This window comes from Panthera tigris, chromosome F3 (genome assembly GCF_018350195.1).
Source record: "Panthera tigris isolate Pti1 chromosome F3, P.tigris_Pti1_mat1.1, whole genome shotgun sequence".
NCBI lineage: Eukaryota > Metazoa > Chordata > Mammalia > Carnivora > Felidae > Panthera > Panthera tigris.
Window position 1 is genome coordinate 1162535 of NC_056678.1, and position 15163 is coordinate 1177697.

A 15163-nucleotide genomic window follows, 5' to 3' on the forward strand; every position below is an offset into this window, starting at 1 on the left:
CTTGGAAACGAAATGGCCGTCAACTCTCGAAATAAGAATCCAAAACCGATTCCCGGCCTCGATTTTGCCAACACCCCCGACTAGCCCCTCAGGTCTCGGGTACAGAGGATGGGCCGGGTTGGCAGGAGCGAGTGGGGTGACGGGTTTCTCCAGCAGACCGTCCTGCAAACCGGACAGGACGCAGACCCTGGGGCAGCGGGAGCAGGAACCGAAGGACAGTTCTGATCACGTCCACGGTGCTGTCCCTGCCTCGTGCTCCGTTCCCCCACCCCTGCCGAGGAAACGGCTCCCACAGCTTGGCTTTCCCGTCGCGGGCGAGAACAGAGGCGCCTGGCGTAGGGCCACTGATCGTGGTCCCTTGTGACTCGCCTTATGTGCCAGACACGACACGGAGCCCTGGTCTCGGCTCTCACCCTGCAGAGGGGCCCCCATCCTTCCGGTTGAGTCACCGGACAAGGGTCCCGGAGCAGGAGGTCACGGCTTGGGTTTGGGGAGGACGGTTCTGCACCCCCCCACCCTGAAGCACCATTCCACAGATGAGAAAGGTGAGGTTTCTGCACACGGCCACACGGGCCCAGATCCAATGCGGCTGGTCCCAAAGCCTGTGTGTGGTGTTCCCTGCATACCTCACTGCCTCTGAGAAAGTCTTGGGGAGGATTGCTCTACAATAGGGGACCCAGAAACTTAGGGCCCAGGGCATGATTTCTCCCTCAACTACTTCCGACCAGAAGTGAGGACCCTCCATCCGTGTGACCCTCGGCTGCAAGCCGGTCTCCTTACCGGGGGTCGCTTCCAGACGACGCCTCGAGTCTGGGGGGAGTGTGGTCCAAGGTCCTTGTAGCCCAAGGCTGACGGGCACGCTGGGAACTCGGGGTCCTTGAACAGGACCCCCGAGTCCAAGCACCGCCTCCTCAGGGTCTCGAAGTCCTGGCCTAAATACTTGACGGCTTCGTGCTGGGAGCCAAGACCGTGAGCTGCCGCCCGCCGCTGAGATACGCTGGCCGCGAGCGCAGACATGGCCGAGGGCTCCCCGGGGGGACAGGGGCAGAGCCCTGCCGCGCTCTCGGGCACCTGCCGCGGGGAGGCGAGGCTGCCGGGAACCTTTATCCAGGGGCCTGCTCCCTGGGAAGAGAGTCACAAAAGCGCTAATGAATGTCACCCACCTTCGCCTTTGCCTTGAGCGTTTCTGCAAACGCTTAGGAGGCTGGGAACCTGCGGGGGGCGGGGGGGCGCCCTCCCTAGGAGATCTGGTGGCATCCCAGCCACTCCCACCATGGGCGAGGCCCGCTCCCCTGCCCTTGGCCCCGTGGGCCCGGTGGGCTGAGGTGGGAAGACCAGTCCTGTGGCTCCAGTGTTTGCCGGGCCCTGGGGGAGTGGCTCAGAGGATGGCCAGGAAGTGGGGGGGGTGGGGGGGGTGGGAATGTCAGAGCGAGCCCAACAGAACCTGCCCCACGAGTGAGGTTAGGTTGTTTCTGTCCCACGTCCACCAGTAATTAGCTCGCCTTGAGCACATTATTCAACCTCCTCCCCTCAATTTTCTCATCTGTAAAATGGAAGATAATAGGGGGACCCGCCTTGCAGGGTTGAGAGTGTCACCAGTCAGGGCGTCACGAGACAGGGTGTGGGATTCACTCAGCAGGTGTCAGCTGTCGCTGTTCCTGGGGACCCGGGGGGCCAGGAAGGGAAGGCCTGGGGGTCAGGAGTCACGGCTTCTCTGCGGAGAAGGGAATGTGACCTTGGATGGGTCACTCTTCTCGCGGCTCCAGTTCCCTGGGCCTGGTCTCCTCTACGGACGTGGACCCCACGCGTGATCGTTCTAACTTTCACTGCTGAAGCGTAGTCGACACACGCATTATGCTGGTTTCAGGCGCACAAGAGATTGACCCGGCATGTCTCCACGCTCCGAGGTGCTCCCCACGGCCGGCGTGGTCACCCCTGCCACCGGACGGTCATCACAGTGTTGTCCACTCCAGTCCCCGCTCTGCACTTCCCACCCCCGAGATGCACTCATGGTCACTGGAAGCCTGCCTCCCTCAACCCCGCACCTGCTCCCCCGCCCTCCCGTCCCCTCTTCCTCCCCCTCCCCCTCCCCTCTCCCTCCCCCTCCCCTCTCTCTCTCCCTCCCCTCCCCACCCTCTCCTCCCCTCCCCTTTCCCTCCCCTCCCCTCCCCCTCTCCTCCTCCTCTCCTCTCCCTCTCCCTCCCCTCCCACCCTCTCCTCCCCTCCCCTCCCCTCCCCTCCCCCTCTCCTTTCCCTCTCCCTCCCCTCCCCACCCTACCCTCTCCCTTCCCTCCCCTTCTCTCCCTGCCCCCTCCCCTCCCCCTCTCCTCCCCCTCTCCTCTCCCTCTCCCTCCCCTCCCACCCTCTCCTCCCGTCCCCTCTCCCTCCCCCTCCCCTCTCCTCTCCTCCCCTCTCCCTCCCCCTCCCCTCTCCCTCCCCTCTCCCTCCCCCTCCCCTGTCCCTCTCCCTCCCCTCCCCACCCTCTCCTCCCCTCCCCTTTCCCTCCCCTCCCCTCCCCTCCCTTCCCCCTCTCCTTTCCCTCTCCCTCCCCTCCCCACCCTACCCTCTCCCTTCCCTCCCCTTCTCTCCCTGCCCCCTCCCCTCCCCCCCTCCTCCCCCTCTCCTCTCCCTCTCCCTCCCCTCCCACCCTCTCCTCCCCTCCCCTCCCCTCCCCTCCCCCTCTCCTTTCCCTCTCCCTCCCCTCCCCACCCTACCCTCTCCCTTCCCTCCCCTTCTCTCCCTGCCCCCTCCCCTCCCCCTCCCCTCCCCCTCTCCTCTCCCTCTCCCTCCCTTCCCCACCCTCTCCTCCCCTCCCTTCTCCCTTCCCTCCCCTTCCCTCCCTGCCCCCTCCCTTCCCCTTCTCACTCCCCTCCCCACCCCTCCCCTCCAGAGACCACCCGTTCACACATCAGGGATTTTTGAACTTAGCATGTGTGGCAGCTTGGACAATGGTCCCCCAAGACCTGGACACCTAATCCCTGGGACCTGTGAGCAGCGCCTTATTCAGAAAAGGATCTTTGCAGATAAGATTAAGTTGAGGCTCTTGAAATGGGGAGATTATCGTGGCCCTAAATGCAACCACGAGTGTCCTCGAGAGACCCAGGCGGGGCCAGACGTGTCAAGCACAAAAAGGAGGAGGCGATGTGCCCACGGGACAGCAGCTGGAGCGTTGCAGCCACAGGCCACGGATGCCACCAGCCCCGGACCTGGGGGAGGCCGGGAACACAGCCCCGGAGCCTCTGCAGGCACATGGCCTTGGCTGCAGCCACAGGGAAACAGAGTGTGGGCTTCCGGCCTCCGGAACCGTGGCCGAAGGGTTTCTGCGCTTCTAGAGCCACCAGGTTTGTAGTCACTTGCGAACAGCAGCCCGGAAGCCACACGGCGTGGGCGAGAATCCCCCGGAGCGCTTGCCCAAAATGCTGCTTCCCTGAGGCCCTGCCGCCATCCCGCCCTCCAAAAACAGGTCTGAGTCACAGGGTCCGAGGCGGGACGGGGATCTGCAGACACGGGGCGCTCCGGGCCAGCCGACCAGCTGACCTCCACGGCACCCAGTTCTGACCTTCTGAGCCGGGGACGGTCTGGGAGCGAAGGCAGGTGGGCAGGTCTGGGCAAGCCGCCAGGCACCCACCGTAGAGCTGAGTTTGTCCGGCCTCGGCGGGGAGACGGGGCTGCGGCCGCTCGGGGGCCCCACCCTCCCTGCTGGGCTCCCACTTGCCCTGGATCCGCCGCCGGCCCCCAAAGGTGACCCTGCTCTCAGCCGGTGGCCCCTCCTCCCGGAGAAGCAGGACCACGGCTCCATTCAGTCAACACGGAAATCTTCCAGACGCACTGGCCTCCAGGAGAAATCTAGCCGGTCTGTGGGAAAGGAAAGGAAATACGTATTTTCAGTTTGGAATCTACGGCCAAGTGTCCAAAGCCAAGACTGACCTGAGCGGTCACTTCAAACACAGACCTGGCCTGAAGCCCAGACCCTGCCGGCCGCTCTCAGGGTAACGAGGCCGGAGGGGCCCCACGGGACCCCTGAGCCAGGACCCCTGAGCCGGGACCCCGGCCCTTTTCCCTCCACTCCCCGCCTCCTGGCTGTCCTTCAGGCACGGGAATGCGGGCTCCAGGGCGGTGCCCTGCTGTGCTCATCCTTCAGACGCCCAGTGTCCCAGGACAGGCTTTCTGGATGCCACCCACCCGCCCCCTCCTACCGTGCTGGCCGCTGTGTCGCTGGAGCCCAGAAAGCCCCAGACGCAGCACCCTCACCGGCCTCCTGCTCAGCGTGACCCGGCCGATGCTCCGGAGGAAGCAGCCTGTCACCCGGGACAGACGTCCCCACAGCCTCGCGCCCCAGACCCCGCAAGACCCCGCCAACTCCGTTCCACGAAGCCCTGGCCCCTTTCGGAGACTGGGGATGCCAGGCAGGGTGGTGACACAGCACCTGAGTCACACGGGTCCCCTTGGTGCGTGCGCACGGATCCGCAGAAGGACCAAGGCTGCGTCGTCCCCCCGGCAAGGACGAGAAATCGCCCAAAGGCCAGGCGTGCGTCTCACACAATTACGGCCGGCAGAGCACATTGTCCCGCGTGACCAGCATCAGGGAAGGGACGGCGAGAGCCGGCAGCGTCCTCTCTCCCGGGCCCTCCCACCGCCTTCAAAGACGGACGAGGCACAGACCCAGTGTCCGTGGTGCTGGAGGGAACGCCAGGTGTTGCAGACCCTCGGGAAAGCAGTCTGGAGGGCCCTCCCACTGCCACACGGTAACTCCGCGTTCCCTCCTCTGCAGGGAACCGAGGAACAGGGAGACACGAAGTGGACTCGGCCCCGCGTCCGTCGGCGGAGGACTCCGTAAGCAACGTGGTCCCTGGGCAAGCGATGAGAAGCCGTAAGAGGGAAGGAGGTCCGACACATGCTACAACAGGGTCACGCGAGGGAGGCTGGTCCCTACGGGCCGCGTAACCGATGGCTCCAGTTATGAGAAATGCCCAGAATGGGCAAATCCACAGAAACGGAGCAAAGATTACTGGACACATGCAGGAGAGGGATTGACACAGGGAGAGGTACACACGAGGGAGAGGGATTGACACAGGGACGGGGCTTCTTTTCGGGGTGGTGGGAATCTTCCGGGACCAGCCATCGGTGATGGGCGCCCAGCACAGAGAGTGCACCAAGAACCTTTCAAACAGCGAGCTTCGTATCGGGAGAACTTGATTCGATAGAGAATTTAAAAGAAAACAGGAGGGCAGAGGAGACCCGCTATAATCCACACGTTCATTACTGGTCTCTGCGGAAAGACTGCCCCATCTGCCAGGACAGCAAGGGTGCCGGGGGGAGATAAGCCCGTCCGACCGGCCCCGAGGAGGCAGAGGGGGGACGTGGAGCGCGGGCTCATCCCTCTCCTGCCCTGTGGGATCACTCGCCTCCCCAGACGCCCACCCCGCCGCCCCGCCCCCCAGCGGCCAACCCAGATCCTGCTGACCCAGCATGACCAGGTGATTAGGTCAGGTCGACGTGGCCCCTATAGATCCAGGGCGGGTCGGAGACCCACGGAAGGTCTACAGGTAGACGGTATGGTCAGGCCAGCCCACGGTCACTCCGTGGCAGACGTGACCCCAGGTCTCTCAGTTCCACGTTCTTGCCATGACACAGGACCTGCCCTGCCTGCTGGAGGGGAGCCCTGACCCGGGCAACGCCCCACAGACGGGGCGGGCAGAGGTGGACACCGGGTAGAAGGATGAAAGGACAGATAAACGCCTTTCCTGCCCACGAGGAACGTGATGCTGGGGGAGAGACAGAGGGGCCTTGCTGCTGGAGAACAGGAGACTTGGACGGCGCTGAGGGTCCCGACAGAGGCCGTGAGAGGGGGCATCCCAGACCTGAGGGCAGCGCAGACAGTTTCCGGAGTGGCCGCAGCAGCAGGGGACCCGGAGGAAGGCGGAGTCGGGAGGCAGCTGCTGGAAGCCAGACGAGAGCTGATGGCGACCCCCCGACCCGACCTGTTCAGAGACGGGGCCGCGGGAGACAGGAGTCGGGTACATGTAAAGTTCGTGACGCTGGCCGCACAGAGCGCCACCTGTGACCTGGACGCTGCTTGCGGGTTCTCTGAGGCGGCTCGTGTTGTCACTGTGTCACCGTGTCACACGCTCCCGGCACTCGGGCCCCGCTGCCAGTGGCCGTGGGCGCCCTGCGTCGTCCGTCGGCTTCTCTGCTGGACCTTGTCCCTCAGCGTCTTCTGTTTCTAACCTCTCCCGCCCCTGCACCCCTGCCCCGCCCCTCCCTCTCTCGTTACAACACAGAACACGGTTCCGCCAGGGAGAGGAGACCCTCACGGAGCCGAGTTCTCTGCACCCCACCCCCCACCCGTCCTCTCTTCCCGTCACTCAGTCACATGCTCCGCAGAGGCCATCGTGACCTTCAGGTGGCCCAAACCAGTGGCTGCTCCCCACCCCCATCTCACTGGACACAGTCCACGCTCTCTCCTTCTAGAAACGGAGGGAAATTGCACGAGGGTGTCCCTGAGTTCAGACCTAGAGCCCAAGGGGAGGCGGGGGGTGGGGCTGGTCTTCCTGGGAGCACGCGCGGTCCGTCCCTGTCACAGGCGAGAAGGCAGGTGTGCACGTGAGGGGCGACGGGACAGTGGGGCCCTGGGAAGTTCTCTTCCGGTGGCTGTGACGTTTCCTCGTGGACGTAGGGGTGGAGGACATTCGCTGAGAGAGCCCAGGGGGCGGAGGCGACTGAGACACAGAAGGTATGAAATAGCGACTACGTGCACAGGAGAGCGAAAGGGCAGGGGGCTTCTCTGTGGTCGCCAGGCGGCGGATGAGCCCAGCTGCCCTGCCCTCATAGATGACCCCTCGCACCGGGCAGTCACCTAGCTCTGCCCTGCTACCTGCTGGCCTCCTCGGAGCCCTCGTCGTCTCTGCCGACAGGGCCGGGACTGCCCCGAGGGCCACCACCGCCTCCTGAGCTCCAGCTCTGGCTCCGGCGTGTCGAGGACAAGCCCACCGCTAACTAGCGGGCGAGAGAACCCGCCGGGCCCACGGGTCCTGGGTCGCTGACCAGGCTGAGGGTCCGGCTGAGTGCGGCGTGATGTCCGCGCTCTGCCCTGTCCCCCCCGGGGCCCCTCACCACCTCCACGCACACGGCCGCCGCCCCTCTGCTTCCCTGCTGTTCCAGGCTGTCAGAGCGATGCCCTCACCGGGGACCTGCGCCCTCGGGTATCTGCTGACGTGCAGAGGCAGAAACACAACCTGCTCTCTTGAACTATCAGCTGAGAGAGAGAAAGACAGAGAGAGAGAATGGGGGGAGGGGCAGAGAGAGAGGAGAGAGGATGCCAAGCAGGGTCAGTATTCAGCATGGAGCCTGATCTAGGGCTTGATCCCACGACCCTGGGATCAAGACCTGAGCCGAAATCAAGAATCAGACTCTTCACCAACTGAGCCATCCCAGGCGCCCCTCAAAGATTTTTCTGTAAAAGGAACGTTTTAAGTGTTGAACACAAAGTAAGCTCAGGAGGCTGCCGGGCTCGACCCCCAAGTTCAGGGAAGCTCTTACCTTTTAATTTTTAAGGTTGTTTTTTAATGTTTATTTTTGAGACAGAGACAGAGCACAAGCAGGAGAGGGGCAGAGAGAGGGAGACACCGAATCTGAAATAGACTCTAGGCTCAGACCTGTCAGCACAGAGCCCGACGCAGGGCTCCCGAACCCACAAACCGGAAGATCACGACCTGAGCCGAAGTCAGATGCGTAACCAACTGAGCCACCCAGGTGCCCCCCAATTTTTTTCTTAACGTTTATTTATTTTTGAGAGACAGAGAGAGACAGAGTGTGAGTGGGGGAGGAGCAGAGAGAGAGAGAGAGACCCAGAATCCGAAACAGGCTCCAGACTCTGAGCTGTCAGCACAGAGCCTGACCCGGGGCTTGAACTCACAGACTCTGAGATCATGACCTGAACCGAAGTCGGATGCTTAACTGACTGAGCCCCCCAAGTCCCCCCAACAAGTGCCCTCCCTAATGCTCCTAACCCGTTTAGCCCATTCCCCCTCCCACAACCCCTCCAGCCACCCTGTTTGTTCTCCATATTTAATATGTTCTCCATACTTATGTTTTTGTCCCCCTCCCGGTTTTTATATTATTTTTGTTTCCCTTCCCTTGTGTTCATCTGTTTTGTCTCTTAAAGTCCTCCTATGAGTGAAGTCATACGATTTTTGTCTTTCTCTGACTAATTTCACTTAGCATAATACCTTCCAGTTCCATCCACGTAGTTGCAAATGGCAAGGTTTCATTCTTTTTGATTGCTGAATAATATTCCATTATACATATATACCACCATTTCTTTCTCCATTCATCCATCGATGGACATTCGGGCTCTTTCCATACTTTGGCTCTTGTCGATAGCACTGCTATAAACATGGGGGTGCATACATCCCTTCGAAACAGCATACCTGTATCCCTTGGATAAATACCTAGCAGTGCAGTTGCTGGGTCGTAGGGTCGTTCTATCTTTCACTTTTTGAGGAGTGGGGCAACTTCAAATGTGGGGGGAAAACACACACACGCAAGGGTATGAATTAACACACACCAGGGGCCCACGGTGGAGCCTGCGACTCGATCTCAGAGTTGTGTAGTGTGTAGAGACTCGTTAACAATAAAATGTTTAAAAATAAATAAATGACTGATAAAACATACCCAGAAGGAAAGCTGAACACAAAGATCAGGAGCGTGGTCTTTTCCACCTCGAGGAGGGAGATGGGACGGGAATACAGAGACATGTAAGGTTTAGGCGGTGTTCTCGGGCAGGCTGGCGGATAACGTTTACAGCACTTTATCACACTATTAGTAGTAAGTTAATTAAAGCAAGCCACGCGTGGGGGCGCCTGGGTGGCGCAGTCGGTTAAGCGTCCGACTTCAGCCAGGTCACGATCTCGCGGTCCGTGAGTTCGAGCCCCGCGTCGGGCTCTGGGCTGATGGCTCAGAGCCTGGAGCCTGTTTCCGATTCTGTGTCTCCCTCTCTCTGCCCCTCCCCCGTTCATGCTCTGTCTGTCTCTCTCTGTCCCAAAAATAAATAAAAAACGTTGAAAAAAAATTAAAAAAAAAAAAAAAGCAAGCCACGCGTGGACTAACGATGAGAATGTGCCATGAATCAAGGATTGTAATTAATCCAGCTTTGAACACTGACCATTAAACACAAAACCGTGCAGCAGGTGTGCATGGGCTGGGGACCCCGCCAGGATCCTCAGATGGCAGAGAAGCGACAGTCTTTCCCCCAAGTATCCCTCGATATCGTTGCTGAGGTCCCTTCCCTTCGCTGCACCCAAAGCCACGGCCTCCGCACAATTCTGTATCCCTTCAGGCCCGGATCACGGCAACAGTGTCCCCGACTTCCCAAATCCCTCCAACCTCCAGATGATTCTGTTACATGAGGAGTTTCGGGGCCCCTCAGCTTGCCTTGAGGATGATATCCTGTGTCCCGGGCCCAGCACCAGGACTCTCACCACCTGATGCCCACGCAGCCCATCGGGTGCTCCTCGGGCAGAACGGACGGTGAGAGCCCCCCGCCCCCCACTCCCTGCCCACCGTGTGCAATTTTCCTGCCACGCCTCCTGTGACCAGAACCTTCTGGCACGCGGAAACTGCATGTTCGTCCCTGAGTCTCTCCCCCGATACACACACCCCTTCGCTGTGGCCCAGTGCTGGACACATAACCGATGTTCAATACGTGCCTAATGAAGGAATAACTCACTAAACATGGAGTTACATCCAAGCTTTGTGTCTTGCGTCCTTGGATTAGCAAGACACAACAGAATCGAGCCCCGGGGGGATAAAAGTATAGAATTCAAGTACACGTGTGCCCTGAGGGCTCTTATTTCGTGTGTGATTGTCTGAAAATGTTTGCACGTATGACTGAAACTGAGACAAAGTAGGAAGTGCTGGGAGAAGGCTACAAGTATCTAGAAATAGTAGTTTAGATGCAGCCAGTAGGAGCCCCGGACGGACAGCGGACCCGGATTTCAGCCTCACTCTGTCCCATCCTCGCGGTCACCTGGAGACGTCACTTTCCTCGTGGGTCTTTGCTCACCTGACCCAGAGGACACGGCTGTGCTGTGAGCTGGACCAGGCCACCCGCGTCCAGGGGAGACAGCGCCTGGTGAGCTGAATGCAGCCGTCAGCCCTGGAGGGGGGCCAAGCCCCCCGGGCCCAGGTCAGGGGTCCACCCCGCGGTTATGCACACACGCATGCGCGTGCCACACGCGGAGCCCCCGGCCCGGCCCTGTGCTCACATCGTCCCGTCTGGGCCACAGCCGCTGTCGCCAACGGGGAGTCACAGATGAGAGCACAGCGGCACCACGCTAAGCAGCAGGAGGGTTTGAACCCAGGCTCGTCTCCCCTAAAAGCCCACGTGTTTTCCCAAGACACTATATTGACACTGTTGAAAGAGACAAAAAAGCGATGGAAAACGGGGGTTGAACTGGGGGGGCTGCTCTCTCGTGCTCAAGTCCCCACACAGCTGCTGGGCTCCTGCTGCTTGTCAGAGGCGGGACCCTTCTCTTCCAGCTGCAGGGAGCAGGGCCAGGGACACCAGGGACACCGGGAGCACTGGGGACAATGGAAACACCGGGGACAATTGGGACACGGGAACACTGGGGACAACAGGGACACCGGGGACACCAGGGACAATAGGGACGATGGGGACACTGGGTACAACAGGGACATTGGGGGCACCGGGGACAACAGAGACACTGGGAACAACAGGGACACCGGGGACAATGGGGACACCAGGGACAACAGGGGCATTGGGGGCACTGGGGACAACAGGGACACCGGGGACAATGGGGACACCAAGGACAATGGGGACACCGAGGATAACAGGGATATCAGGGACAACAGGGATGTCGGGGACACTGAGGACAACAGGGACATTGGGGACACTGGGGATAACGGGGACAACGGAGACACTGGGGACAATGGGGACACCAGGGACAACAGGGACATCAGGACCCTGGGGGAGACACGGGGGACACTGGGGACAATGGGGACACCGGGGACAACGGGGACACCGGGGACAACAGGGACACTGGGGACACTGGGACACCGGGGACAGCCCCTGCTCCTCCTGCACCCGTGACCGGCACATGGCCTTACGCCTCCTGATGTTCCAGCTGAGACAAGCCGTGAGTGACAATGCTCTGCAGTAAGGCATCGGTAAAGGGGCCGCGGCTGCTGGTCTCTGCTGCCCCCCAGAGCCCTGGGTCACCCCACAGCCTCGGGGACTCCTTAAACCAGCGCTCCCTACAGCATTGTCTCTGCAGTGATCTGCTCGCGCTTTCCTGTTTGCTCCAGAGGGTGGCCGCTAGCTGTTTCTGCTGATAAAGAATATTTACACCCGTCTTTATCTTTAAATGACTAGAGCATTCTGAAAATCAGTAAGGGAAAGGACGTGCATTTACCTGACTCTCTTGTATGCGCCGTGTTTCAGGGGAAATGGTTGGTTGGGCAACACTTTATTTTGTATTTTTTTAATGTTTATTTATTTGAGAGAGAGAGAGAGAGAGATAGCAGGCGAGGGGCAGAGAGAGAGCAAGACACAGAATCCGAAGCAGGCTCCAGGCTCCGAGCTGTCCGCACAGAGCCCGACGCGGGGCTCGAACCCACACACCGTGAGATCGTGACCTGAGCCGAAGTCTGACGCTCAACCGGCTGAGCCCCCCGGGCGCCCCAGCAACGCTTTTCTTTACAGAAGAATTTCGGCTAATAAGAGCAGGGGGTGGAGATAACTGGAAGAGACAACAGTCTGCCAGCCTTAGTGACATGCTGGGTCGGTCTCAGCAGCCGTCACCGACAGACGATAAAACGAGGAGAGCGAGAGGCACACGCCCCACCCACTGAGCCAGCCGGCTGCCCCCCAACTTGTGTTTTGGGCTGTGACTATTGTCACGTGTATACAGCCGGACTCGGTTTGCTCACACTCTCATAGGAAAGATGCGGGTCACCTGGGAAGGTTGTGTCCTCCCGCGATGACTCTACAGAGGCCAAACCTGGTGCTGATCACAGGGGGCAGCGGGGGCAGCCCGCACCCAGCGCCTGGTAGGGACGAGCCCACAAAGACATTCCGGCCCAACCTCGCATCTCTTCTGGGCCACAGGGGGTCCAGGGCATCCAAGGGACTGGTCAAATCTCTGTCACAACGGTGTTGCATTTTGACTCCTCCCTCCATCCGGGACTCCCTGTTCCCCTTCCACAGATGATGATCCCGGTAAACATCAGGCATGCGAAACCCTGGCTCAGCGTCGGCTCCCGGAGAGTGCAGCGGTAACAGAGCAGGCCAGCCACGCTCGGAGGGACGCACGCGGCTTCGTGCTCTTTGCTCACCATCTTGAAAATATAAATCCCCGTGGTGATTTCGGTTCTATGGAAAATTCCGTAAGTGAACTTTCAGCAAAGTGAGCCAGAGAAATCTTTTCATCCATCAAGATACCAAATTAAAGGGCGCCTGGGTGGCTCAGTCCGCTAAGCGTCCGACTTCGGCTCAGGTCATGATCTCACAGCTCATGAGTTCGAGCCCCGCGTCGGGCTCTGTGCTGACAGCTCGGAGCCTGGAGTCTGCCTCGGATTCTGGGTCTCCCTCTCTCTCTGCCCCTCCCCACACTTTCTCTCTCTCTCTCAAAAATAAATACACATTATATAAAGATACCAAATTAATAAATCACAATTATTCATTGTATTATAGAAAATTATGACACCAAAAATGGCCTCTTTTTGCAGTTTGTAAGTTTATGTTCCCCCCACACACATGTCACTATTACTACCTCTTATATGTGAAGTATATTTTTAAAGGAAAATGCCTTATAAGGTAAAACCCTGGATTGCAAGGAACTCGTTCTGTGAGTCCACAAGACAAGCAAACATTTCTAATAAACTTTAACCTGAGGAGCGAGCGATGTCTTGCGATACGAGTCGTCTGTGACACCAAACGTCACTTGATCACAAGTGAGCCAGTTGAAATTCGCTTTGACATACGAGTGCTTTGGATTGCAAGCATGTTTCCAGAATGAATTGTGCTCGCAGACCAAGATTTTACTGTATTTTAACAGCACTTCTCTCCTGGGTTTTAAAGAACGTGGCCACATTCGCACTGAGCCCCGCACGTGGCGAGCTGGCCGCGAGGGCCGCCTCCCGCCCCACGAGTGGCCGTCCCAGAGGGGTGCACCAGAGGGCGTACTGTGAGCTGTAATCTGCTACTCACACTTCGTGTGTACGATGAAGAGATCGTAGGGGCCCTGTACGCACGGAATACAGGGGAGGGGAGAGGGCCGGGGGCCTGCAGAGAAACTCCGGATTTTGCCCGGAGTTTGTCTTTGTCAGAGCCTTGTTCCTGACGCCAACGTGAGCGTAAGACACAGCCCAGCGATTAAAAACTAAACATGAACTAAACATGAGACAAAGTAGGAAGTGCTGGGAGAAGATGTCATTTAGATAAGTCATTAAAAAACTCCCTCACCGCCAGAAGGACGCTAACACTGCCTATGCAACTGAACAATCAGGAGCGTCCTTGTTTAAAACCGGCTCGGAACGGCCCGGCCCTGGGGACTGGGGCTGCTTCTCAAGATCGGGGCCCTCTTGGGGACATCAAGTTCTCAGAGCAATAAACAGAAAAATATCTGTAGTTAATTAAAATGGGCCAATACCGTCACTTTCCACGTGGGCTGGGAAGGACTAAGGGGTAGGATATTAGGCAAAGGCTGGTAAAAATAGAAGTCGCACACTGATTTTACACTCTGCCGCGTGTCTATTTGATGTTTCTGTTTACAGGACCCCTTGTGCAGAGTAACGCTCTGTTGTCCTGCGGACGGAGCCCCACAGTTCACGACACTGCTGTGGGTGACGGCGCGCCCCACGCTGTCCTGACATCTGTCCTGCATCAGTCCTACATCTGTCCTGCCATCCGTCCCGCCATCCGTGCTGACGTCTGTCCTGCCGTGCATCCTAGATCTGTCCTGACGTCCATCGTGTCATCCATCCTGCCTTCGGTCCTGACATCCTTCCTGCCATCCGTCCTGCCGTCCATCCTGACATCCGTCCTACATCCATCGTACATCCATCCTGGCATCCATTGTGACAGCTGTCCTGCTGTCTGTCCTGCTGTCCATCCTGCCATCTGTCCTGACGTCCATCCTGTGGTCTGTCCTGCTGTCTGTCCTGCCATCCATCCTGCCGTCCATTTTGCTGTCTGTCCTAATACCCGCAAGCCTCAGACACAGGCTCTACAGACAGCGGGGAAAGAACTAATCCAAGAGGCTTTGCCTGCAGCATTCTGACCTTGTGTCCTCAGTAAACCCACAAGAACTGTGAACAAATATTGAACAGTGGCTGCTAGTTTGATTTGCACAGTAGCATGGGCCAGCAATTGCAAACTACTTTCTGGGCGTCCCTGGAGAAAGAAAATGGGGAAATCCATTAAGAATGTTGGAAGTCACGTTCTCATGGCTGGAGAAGAGCGTTACAAATGCAGAGAGACGGAACTTTATTTTTTGTAACGTTTATTTATTTTTGAGAGAGAGAGAGAGAGAGACAGAGTGCAAATGGGGGAGGGGCAGAGAGAGAGGGAGACGCAGAATCGGAAGCAGGCTCCAGGCTCCAGGCTCTGAGCTGTCAGCACAGAGCCCGACGCAGGGCTCGAACTCACAGACCACGAGATCATGACCTGAGCTGAAGTCGGACACCCAACCACCTGAACCAGCCAGGCACCCAGGAGAGAGGGAACTTTAAAACAAGGCACATGGTCTTCATTTGGAATCAAGGGTCAACGTGAACTCACGTGACAACAGGATAACTTTAGAAGCTGAATTCACTTTCGTAAATATAAAGTTAGCTTGCATTTATTTACCTAAGGTTTCTACAATTTATTTACCTAATTAACAGGGAACCAGCAGGATGATAAAGCTGCTTAAATTAAATATTAATATTAGGCTAAATATCCTAGCTTGGAATAAAGACTGTTAAAACAGGACTTCCAGGATATACACAAAACTGGCTAATGTCATACAGGACAAGGAAGGGACAACCTTGGTTGGGAGACTTTGTTCTCGTATTTTTTACCTGAAAGGAATTATTTGCATCAGCACCAGACAAAAGCCTACATGCTAACGTATAACCTTATAGAGTCGGGGCCCTATTCAAT

At 58.3% G+C, this 15163-nt stretch overlaps 1 protein-coding gene across 1 annotated transcript in view; it reads right to left on the bottom strand.

Annotated features, from left to right (window-relative positions):
* LOC102971578 (calpain-8) overlaps positions 1 to 1017 on the bottom strand; it is a 44592-nt gene extending 43575 nt beyond the window's left edge. The window contains 1 exon segment of the mRNA XM_042976845.1: positions 781 to 1017. Within this exon segment, the coding sequence (XP_042832779.1) occupies positions 781 to 1017 (237 nt within the window).
* Between the last annotated feature and the right edge of the window lie 14146 nt (positions 1018 to 15163).